The sequence below is a fragment of the Cupressus sempervirens genome, chromosome 4 (genome assembly GCF_028749045.1).
Source record: "Cupressus sempervirens isolate cs-2001-9-10 chromosome 4, ASM2874904v1, whole genome shotgun sequence".
NCBI classification, from domain to species: Eukaryota; Viridiplantae; Streptophyta; class Pinopsida; order Cupressales; family Cupressaceae; genus Cupressus; species Cupressus sempervirens.
The window spans coordinates 287,644,554-287,655,896 of NC_143121.1; the positions used below are offsets into that span (position 1 = coordinate 287,644,554).

The 11,343-nt window shown below is 33.9% G+C and overlaps 1 protein-coding gene across 1 annotated transcript; it reads right to left on the bottom strand.

Moving 5' to 3' along the window:
- Positions 1-230: 230 nt before the first annotated feature.
- LOC149561131 (large ribosomal subunit protein eL14z-like) lies at positions 231-8,786 on the bottom strand. The gene is made up of 5 exons (XM_089824978.1): positions 8,695-8,786; positions 3,327-3,428; positions 924-1,053; positions 726-838; positions 231-562 (listed from the first exon to the last, which is right to left on the bottom strand). Exons 1-5 carry the CDS (start codon positions 8,695-8,697, stop codon positions 506-508), a joined length of 405 nt encoding a protein of 134 aa, XP_089681104.1. The 5' UTR covers positions 8,698-8,786; the 3' UTR covers positions 231-505.
- Positions 8,787-11,343: the final 2,557 nt, after the last annotated feature.

Here is an 11,343-nt window from a genome sequence, read left to right on the forward strand (position 1 = left end):
AATGATTTTGTCACAAAACTAATGAAACCTGTCCAAATCTACTGTGCTTCTGGGCAGACTCTAATTTTTGGATATTTCACAATCAATGTCAGCCTAGTTTTCTAAAAGATTCAGGAGCATGGAAAATAATCTACAACTAATTTCTAAAATTACAGAAGTTTCATTAACCCCATTTTCTGACATAATCTTCACAAATCGGATCTTCAATAAACAGAGGCACAAGCAAGCACTTAGAAATATGGACATTGGATTATAACTACAAGACCTCAAGTTTCTCTCGATAAAAATAATTTGTAAAATCAGAAATAAATAAATATCCATTTTTCTTCTCGTGTGCCTATAAACTCAGATAATCCTTAATAAAGGCATTGGCATTATCAGTTTCATATGAATGACCAATGATACCAGCTATCTTGACTTAGGCTGGCCTCTGAAAACTCGAAAAAAAATTCACGTAAACCACATGCAACAAAATATCATCCAGCTAAATAAAACAAGTAATGGTTCAAGCAGAGCTCTCTCTTTTCAACTTGGAAAGTTCACGCCTGATTAATGCTCCTCTCTGCATAAAATACACAATTTTTCCATTAGTGGGATGATTCCAGAGATGCAAAACAATTGAAAAGAATTCAGTTAAAATCATACACAGCTCAAAACAACTTAACATGACTTGAGCAGTTGCAAGGAAAATTTTGCAAGCCAATGTTTAGAAAAACATGACCAACCTTAATCTTTGCAAGCATGACTTTAAACCGATCAAAGTCATTCAATGCAGCTCTTCTCTTTTGCACAATTAGTTTCCTTCCCCAGGAACTATTGTCCCATCTCTTCTGGACCTCTGTTAAATAATTAAAAAGTGAACAGTCAGTATCAAGCTGCTAACATCCATGGTAGCCACTATGTACAAGTCTAAAATCCTATACCTGCTTTCTCCATAGCTTCGAGAAGGACTTTCTTTTTTGGTATCTTAGGGATATCAATTTTGATATCAGTTAGTGAGAGTCTCTTAAAATTCATCTGGCACCTTATCATTTTAGGCGCATCCACCAAAGCCTGTACAGAAAATTAATGGCAGCAAACTTTATTTTTCTTCATGAAATAAGATTTTAGACAAATTTACTTCGAGGCAACCATTTCAATCAGTTAACAAGCATTCACTTAATCTAATTCATCAATAAAGGTTCATATATGCATTATTAAAAATTAAATTGGATGGTCAATTTCAGTTATTTTTCAATCAATAGCAAAAAGTCTTTAAGCTTCAAAAGTCAAAGTCAAAGTCAAAACTACAAAGTCATGACACAAGACAGGAACATTGTTGAAAAGTATATTTGCACAGCAACATATAACCCTCAATCTTTAAGGTAATTTTCACAAGGGCAAACTTCTACAAATTATAGTCTTCTCTCCTTTTAGTTGATGGAAACAAAATTATTTTGGACCATTGATGATTGCCACTTAAGAATTTTGAATCACCAGTGGATATTAATAATAGGTTGAAGTACCAAACTTTAGGAACAAGCATAGGCGATTTATCTGCAGGTATTTTTAAGTGCTAAATTGCTAATATTCACCAGGCTAATTTTAGAAATTTTTGGCTAATAATTTAGTTCTTAAAAATATTTACAATTGCCACATTTTTATAAAATTTAATTCTAAAAATATTTAGGCAATGTAAGATCCACCAATTAAATAATAGAAATAAATTTAATTTTATAAATCATGTAAGATTTGCCAATATTTTTATATCTTTTTCTGGAGGGGGGTTGCTTAAAGTTTACCCAAATTATCTGTCATGTTTTGTACAATAGAAAGCATAATTTGTTAAAGGAAGCATGTTAATTGAAAAATTAACATTTAAGATACTCGAGTTGCAGAAATAAGGAGCACCTGGTTGCAACTCCATATACTAAAAGATCCACCATCAGAAAGGCAGTAAAAATGGTGGATTGCAAACAAATGCTAGATAAACGAAGGGGCAAGGAAGGTGGGATGGAAAACAAGATACGTGAAAAGAACAAAAAAGAAGATACAGGAGAACCTTTTTTTTAAAGTACAAAATAAATAACATAAAGTAAAAGGAAGCATATTAGTAATTACACAAGGGTTGATAATCTACAGGTCATGAAGCTATATTAATTTAGTATTCTTCATAGTTCATAAATCATTAAAACAAACCTCAATCTCAAACTGACATTTAATTTAGTTAAAATTATAATGTAGGTATCAAGCCCTCCTGTGCATTATAAATTCTAAGTTAGCCGAAGGCTCGTGTATAAAAAAAAGTTATAGATGGGCTGGATCAATGAACCCTTGGTCTGCTGGTGAAGTTGAATTTAATGAGCTAACCCTGATCAAGTCTTCTAAGATCAAGGTTCCAACACCCTGAGGGATGAAGCAGTAATCGTGTCCCAGACAAATTTAATGAAATGGATGACCCTCAGTCCATGGCTCTTACCCATAGATTTGAATCAAACATTACGCACAGAAATGTAAGCACATTACGATAAGGCAATTAAAGAGGACGCACTGCACCACTACTTTGTTGGCATGTGTGAAATGAATCATTCCTGTCCACAAATTGAATACAAACAAGCTTCACACTACCACATACATGGTTTCCAAATCAAGAACTCCTCAAACCTCATTCACAATTTGTACAGAAATGATTACACTCTGAACTGTATAATCACTGTAATTAAACGAGTAACAGAAAGAATCCACATTTGACACCATCTTTCACAGATTGATGTACAAATAGAGTTTGAACACTTAAAATCAACAAAAGTGAATATTGGAATTGGTGAGTTGCTATAGGGTTGTGACAAATACTCCAGAGCATAACAAACTTCAAGGAATTTGAACTGCAAAATTGCACAGAGAGGGGTCTCAAAAACTATTCATTCTGCATGTGAAATGACCCCTAGAAAGGTCGACTGTATGTACCAAAACTGGAAGTAGTAAAACACCAGTCAATACACTAAATACTCACCTTGAAGCATCTTTTAGAAAGCATTTTGTGTCTAAATAATTACTCGACAAATTTAATGTTTGTCGATAGGTAAAAGACTAGAAACATAATGTGTCAATGGATTCATCTGCCTGCAACCTCCTTTGGGTAAGAAGACTTGAAAAAACAAAAGTCAATTTTATCTCATAAAACAACCTTTATTGACTAATATGTAAAAGCATGGCATTGCATGAAAATAATGATACCTGATTCAAACCTGTATCTCTGCATTTCCTAGGTGTTGATAACATTTTAAACTTTTTTATTAAAAAATGGTGCATTCATCACATTAAAAGAGCAAAATACTAGTACATACCCGATTCTGGTCAACAATATCCACAATCACAACAAGCTTGCCATAGTCTGGGCCATAATTGATGAGGGCAATTCGCCCAATTTCTACATAACGCCTGAAAGGCTGCAAAAAAATACATTAGCATTATTATCAAGGCAAAATACCAGAATTTGACCAGAGATAACCCCTCAATACAGACACATATCTAATTCATGACAAAGTTTAGTTTACATTGTTTTCAATATAGATTATGATAGCAAACTACAGTGATCAAACAAAATAGTCTATGCAACCCAAATCCTTCATACTTATTCAATCTAGAGAACCATTTAGAAGCATAAGCTTATTAAAGTCACCACATATCCTAGTGCAGAAAATGAACTTTTCCACAACAAAAATTGCAGGTGCTTCACAAAACCAATGATGCAGAATGAAGTCGGTTGTTTCATATAAACAGGCACAAGATTAACTTGGCCACATCAGCTCTTCCTATGGTCTCTTCTCTTCCCCACCTATTGTACACGTTGATAGATTATTTCAGTTATTTTGAAAGAGCAATATCTAGCTAGATTAAGTTAGAGTACATGCAAGACAAATTCATTGATAGATTATTTCAATTATTTTGAAAGAGTAGTATCTAGCTAGATTAAGTTAAGAGTACATGCAAGACAAATTCAACTGACAGCAGTTAGTAAATTTTAATCAGAACTAAGCAGAGAAGTCTGAATGCTTACAAGTGCCAGTATTAGCAAGTTCGTGTTATATCTGTCTCTTCCTCTTTCCAAGCTTTGCAGTTATACAGACAGTGGACACATATTTATAGATACATGCAAGTGACCATAGCGTATAGGAATTAAAATTTCACTAAAATCAAATAGGCAATAGAGAATACATCAGCAGATATAAACATGCTTAAAATTGGGGCTAAACAGGTTGTCCACATTAAAAGGAAAACCTCCTGACAGAATGTTGGCTGCAAATTCATTTCCAAGCATGGAAAGACCAATATAACAGAAGGTACCCCAATCAAGAAATATTAAAGCATTGTTATATATTGCACACAAATGGGAGGATAACATCTCTAATGAGAGGCACAAAAAATTCAGCATTCAAATAGCCAGTACTTGTATCATTCAAGTGGCCAACTCTGAGAGTGGCTAAAGATTTTTTCAATCCAACTCCCATGTGAACAAACGAGGAGACAAAATCTCTGATAAGTTGCACAAAAAAATCAGCTTTCAAATTACCAGCACTTGTATCATTCAAGTGCCCAACTCTGCCTTTTTAATTCAATTTTGTAATCCAATTTCAAAATATCCAACTAGTGGAAATGAGAGAGCACAACATAAAACACACAAATGAGACTTTGCCAATTTAAGTAATTTGATGTAATCTTCTAGGATGCAAATAATCTTGAATGCATTTTTATAAATCTTGCTACTGTACATTACCAACTCTAACCATTGAAATTCAAATCTCATTCAATTTAACTAAGCCCAAACAAGATTGATTGAGCAAACAGATAAAATGACTGGACCGTTTGAAACAAATTGGAATAAATTATGCTGATGAAAGCCCTGTATATATAGACAATCAAACAAACTGGCACTCCTTGATATTAAAAATCATACTGGAGCCCACAACATTATTCGTAGAACTATCGACTAGTGTATACCATGGTTGGAAAACTCGGACTCAGCACAAACTTGACAAGGCCTGAAAAACAAGAAGAAAAACTTGACAAAAAACTGGTGTATACCAATGAGTCAATTATAGAGAACAAGCTGAGTTCAGATATTCTTAAACAGAAAGTGGATACGAAATCACAATCTCATGAGAAATGCCGGTGGCCTGAAGCAAAACAATAAACAGTATCTGTAAAGAAAAAGTAACTACATCATTACAAAATTACAATTTCATCTTGCTCTTCCCAGCTCTAATAAAAACTAAGGAACAGGTACAACTAGAGGATCTAGTTCTAGAAGCCTACATTGAGTGTGACTGTTGTTTTATGGAGCCTAGTCAAACTCGAAGGTTAATTTTACCCCACTTCTATCAGCGCAGTTTCCCCCCAGATTTCTTCACATAAAAATGAACTTTGACTGTACCATTTTTTTTTGCTTTATGTGGTTATGCACAACAGCAGCCAAGTTTTCCTATTGCACTAATAGAGTCAACATTCCACTTCTAATTGATAGCATTCAGCTTGCAAGGGCTTGAAAGACATTTAAGCCCACTTTCCTCCTCTACTCACAATCTAAATCGTTGCTGTCGGAAAACAATTGAGGAAAAATGTCAATTTTTTTCTTTTTGATACAAACGAAAGACGCGGATGAGCCAACTTTTTCATAAAAACTGCAAGTTTTTTCTATGAGTTTTTCTGGGTTTTACTCACCGGCAAGTAAAACTTGGTAATTACTTGGTGAGCATTCCATCTATGGTGTATACTTTCACTCTTCTAAAAAACCCATTATACTTCAGCTGATCAGCATTTAAGTAATTTGTCACTATTTAAGTCTTGAACTTGGTCATCTGAGGATACGAGTAAAGTGGCTACCTAGGCTAGTCATAATTTCACTGCTTTACAATGTCATAACAAAAAAAGCTACTTATCCAAACAATTTCAGAGAAAAGGATGCCAGCAGTCAGACCCAGTTAACTGGAATAGGAATCATCTTAGCAGCAAGACCTGTACAGTGATTCCCAGGAATTATCTATTAGCACCAGAAAAACTGTACACAAAGCTCAAGGCAACATCACAATTGCAGAAAATGGATCTATAGAGAATGGGTGCTGGCAAGGAGATCAAAGCACATTATATCAGCAGAACTTCACCCTAGTAGAAAATATTGAAGGTGTGAGTTTGAAATTCCTATTTAATTTTATAAAATAATAAAAACTAAAAATTGCTCTCAAATGCAATCAGTATTTCTAATAGACATAAAGAATCTTAGAGAAATCGATATTTATTGCTTCAGTTTCCTAATTTATTTAAAGAATGCAAAGGAAATTTCCAGGTGCCCTCTTCCAACTAACCTTATTTACTTAAACTAGTTGCATTTTCACTTAAAAATGAAACTACAAATAATGTTTGTTAAGCATCTCCATGGATATCCCTCTCTATGAGGCCCCATCCAAAAGCAAACAATTGCAGCACAGCAGAAAATAAATAATTGTAACACAGCAGAAATCTTTAATGCACTATCTGGTATTATGATGAGAATGAGAAAGAGTGCAATACTTTCTGCTTTGATCTTTATACTGAGATTCTGTGATGCATTTGGAATTTGCATAATGACAGCATTTTAAATGGGAGAGGACAGGTCTGCTGAGTCTCTGCAGTGACTCATTCTTTATTAGTTTATAACATTGCTGTGCAGATTTCTGTGGTCATGAGGCTCAAATGAAAAGAAGAATTTAGACCTACTACATGATGGGTAAGTGAGGAATCTCGGAGAATAAGTCTCACACATATACATGGACCTGCTTTTCATCAGAACATACACCAATTGAGATAGCTCTTCAGAATTTCAAGTCTCATATCAATGAACAGGGGAGTAAAGAAGAAAAAGAACAAGAGGAACCCATTGCTGTTGGGTCCCTATCTGCCATTACTGCTGCTGCTCCTGCTGCGGTTCCAATTGCTGAGGCAGTCATTCAGCCTTACAGCCAAGGCTTCCAAGAAGATAAGATCCTCTGCTGGTTGGAGGGCCCTTTGGGATGGAAAACACTATGTAAACTGCTGATTCAACATTATATATGTATGTAGACTCTTTGTCTTGTCCAGGTGCATTCAGCGACTGATAATCAGCTTTGATTTTGATACTCAGAACTCAAATTTTGTAACAAAAATACATTATAATTAATTTTTAAAATGTCAAAATTTATTGTTTCAGTTTCCAAATGTATTTAAAGAATGAGAAGGAAATTAAGAGTAATAGTAAGTAGATTTCCACAATCCATGAAATCAATTGCTATTATTTCTGGATTCGATTGTGTAACAATTTTGTTTACATCAACGTTTTGGATCACAGTGTGTTCCATCATCAGGATGAGTGAAAGGAGCATAAGGAGTACGTGAAAAATTAAGCTGACTACCTCTTGAAAAGATGGATATATAGGAGATTCAAGCAAGGGCAAAAAAGAATAAACAAAACAAAAAATAAAAAGAATTGATAAAAAACACAACAAAAAGTAAAATCATATATGTAGATAACATACTATATCACTAAAAAAGAAATTTCCAGGGACCCTCTTCCAAACAACTTTGCTTATTTAAACTAGTTGTACTTCAGTTAAAATGCAAAACAATGTGTGTTAAGCATCTTCTTGCATAATATCTCTCTCTTTTGGGGCCCATCCAAAATAAATAATTGTAGTAGAATAGAAACTGTCTAAATAGAACTTGAAGGTAAAAGCAATGAGGCAAAAGCTACGAGTGTAACAGGTTAACTTAAAAACTTAAGACTTGTTTGCCACTCTAAGCTCCCAACGTCGGGACTTTTAGTAGAGATAAATTGTCTTAAGTGACACTTTGGGATGTGCCATGACTCACTAGATATGAGCGTAAAAGGATAATCAATCCCAATAAGACTTTCATAGAAGTTTTCACCTTCCACAGGTATAACAGGGAAACTCAGAAATCTATAAGTAGAAGACGAAACTACTAACAATTAACATCATGGTTCATGCCATTTAGTTGTGAAATATATTACATTCAGATCCACATCCTTAATTTAGAGATGTGCATCTAAAGATAATAATTAACCTCTGTTGAAGTATGATTAGATATTTTCAGTCTTCCACAGTCCAACATAAAGTGACATTTCCAGATCAAAACTGTACGAGATAGACAAAATATCCACATTTCAGATTAAGGTGTGTAATCTGTAATCGCGACATCCAGAAAATATCTTATGTCACATTAATGATAAAGGCTTGTATACTCCATAGATGTCAGACAGTAAGCACGGCTCCAAATCCAGACCGAAATCTACGCCAAGCACAATTAGATGTGTAGACGCCTGCAACTAGTTTGCTCCCAGGAAGTATGGGGTTGGGTAATCGTATGATCAACGACCTTTACAAACAAATCTCGTAACTAAAACTTCAAAAAAGTTATTGCATATTTTCCATAAGGTTTCTAAATGGTATTTAGAACGAGTGCAATAGGTGTGTTAATAATCTCCCAAGGACTCTCAACCGCGGCATCACTTGTTACACAGTTGCTTATTTCATTTAGAAGAAAAGGATTCTCCGAAAGAAACGTAAGGCAATAAAATATATAAACCCTCGGCTGTAAATCCTAATGCAAATCTGCAATGCCCAAGGGCAAGATTAAAATTGCAAGCACGAGAGAAATGAACGAAAGAAGATATGGCAAAAATACCATGGCGGCCTCTCTGGTTCTGTTCCTTAGCTAAAACAAGTTGACCGGCTTGACTCCTCTAGTTCCCTTCGCCCACAGCCTCCGCTCAAGAGAAACTAGACAGCAGAACTTCAACGAATACATATAGTGAATATCTATCAGATTAGGGTTTTAGATTTCCAACTTCTAGGGTTATCAAATTAAACGGTTGGTATTTAGAATTTATGAAACGGGAAGAGTATGATTTACCAAATACGAGAGGAAATGTTGGAAAACATAATATTTGTATAATTTAATCAAGTTTTTTTTTGTTTAATCAATGATATCTTGGAGGACTTTTTGGTAAAGGTTTTTTTTTAAAGGTTTAATAGGGATCAAGTTGTGTTGAGTGTAAGGCTCCTACATCAAAAAGGGATGAGGTGGGGATCATGCCCAAGGAATTTGGCAGGATGGATACCCCTTAAGTCCTTAGCTCTTAGTCAAAGATGTTCAAACGTAAGGCTCATTGCCCCGTATTGGGTAGCTAAACATATTTTTACTTTTTATCGATGATATCTTGAAGGACATTGTTTTTAGATTTAATTCTTTTTCTAAAGAGCCCATGAGAGATCAAGTCTTGCTAAGTGTAAGGTTCCAACATGGAAAAAGGATGAGGTTGGGATCATGCCTCGAGCGAATTTGCTAGAATGGATACCCCTTAGTCCTTGGTTCTTAGCTGAAGAGGTTTAGTCATAAGGCTTGTGCTCCCTTATCGAGTAGCTAAATAGATTTTGTAGAGGACCTCCAAAAAAATTAATATTTTATCAAATTTATAGATTATGATCAATATTTTTTTAATCATGTTTTGAATTATATGGTCATGTTAATTTGTATTCAACATGTTAAAAAATTGGAATTACACTTCATAAACAAGATCAAATGGATAGCCTTGTGGAATGATGTCATTAGTTGTAATTTTTATTTTTTCTTTGTATGTCAATTAGTTTGTTTCTCTTGTCAATCATATGTATGTCAATTGGTTTCTTTCTGTTGTTAACCATATGAGGTTTCTCCGCCAAGCTCCTATCAATTATCAAATCTAACCCTTTCATTTGGTAACTTAGTTGCAAGTGGCTTGATATTATAACCATAAGTTTCAAATCCATCTATTATGCATGGAAATCATATCAAAGCTCTCGACTTTATGAGATTGAGATAGGGATAAGGTCTCTCAAAAGAATTTCACTAGGCTCAACACACTTGTCATGCATAAAACATTAAGCAAATCAAGGAAGGATGGTGGCTCTTTAATGAGCTTCCCAAAAATTAACAAGTTTTTATTAGCATTATGACCATATTTTTTGTCGCTTAAGAATATACTTTGACTACATTACAACAATGTCTAAATGTGATTTGTTGGTAGGTTTTCAATTTTTTGTGTGTTCATTATGATTGGTTTACCAAATGATATTCAAAAGGCTATTTCTTCAATGTCAAACAAGAAGGCTTGTGGTCTAGATGGATTTTATTGCAAATGGTATAATTTAAAATGAGTAAAGATGTTTACAATATGTGACTAAAGGTTTTTCATACAAAGTCTTTAGTACATTTAATTAATAGAGGGAATATTAAAGTCATTTATAAATTTTATAGCCTTGAAGAAATTAACAAGTGATGACCTAACACTTTGTTCAATGTATCATACAATAATATTGTCAAGATTGTGGCTTTTAAGCTTAGGTCTCCTCTTCCTCTTTTGTTTCCGTTCAAAAACAAATTCCATGAAGTTCATATTTATTTGGATAATATCATTATTTTGAAAGGAATTAAATAGGTTTGATGTTTTGAATAGATAAGTGTAGGAAGGGCTCAAACCCTTTACTAATTAGTCCTCAATAAAAATGGTTTTGTTGTTCTCAATAATTTATCATTTTCATTAAAATTGGTTTTGTTGAGCTTTGTGACCATGTTGAATGGCAATTTATTATTGGCTTGTTTTAGGTACTCAAGTTTGGACCTTGTTTTATCCAATCAATACATATATAATACATTGATGTCAAAATTTGTATTACAATTCGTGGTTAATATTTTAAATAATTTGGAATTTTCCACTCCATTAATAAAAGTTGAACCTTGACACAACTATTTGAGTGATTATAATAGAGGTATTTGGTTATTTATTGGCCTTTACAAACTCTAGTTAAGGGGGTTTATTTGTTGGTCCCAAATAGTACTGAGAGGGTGGATAAACTAGTACACACAACTCTATGGGTTAAAACAATGACCTAATTCAAAAACCTTGTTATCAAACCTTTAACAAGTAAAACTATTATGAAAGAAATATGATAGAACCATAAAAGATCACGCAGAGAAGCATACATCAATGACATAGATATTTTTACGTAGAAACCTCCAGTGCAAGGATGAAAACCACAGTGAAAGTAATATACCCGCTAGCCTTCCCTTACAAGTAAAAGGATGTCATGTTAAAAAGCTTACATATGTTTTTTCTAAGAACTCATCCTATTACGAATGAACATAATTTGTTAGGATTACAACAACCTATTAACAATGCGTCGTTAGAGGATTTTGATCCCTTTTAGAGAGATACCTTGTAGAGGATTTCAAAGACTTATTAAAAGTCAACCTTGTCAAAGCCTTACAATAGTTGCAATGGTAAGAAAACAAACT

What these genes read in the sequence shown, in the direction of transcription:
- LOC149561131 (XM_089824978.1), bottom strand. An exon ending in CGAAGCTATGGAGAAAGCAG is followed by an intron (nt 839 to 923) that starts GTATAGGATTTT and finishes ATTATTTAACAG; the next exon opens with AGGTCCAGAAGAGATGGGAC. An exon ending in TCATGCTTGCAAAGATTAAG is followed by an intron (nt 563 to 725) that starts GTTGGTCATGTT and finishes TATTTTATGCAG; the next exon opens with AGAGGAGCATTAATCAGGCG.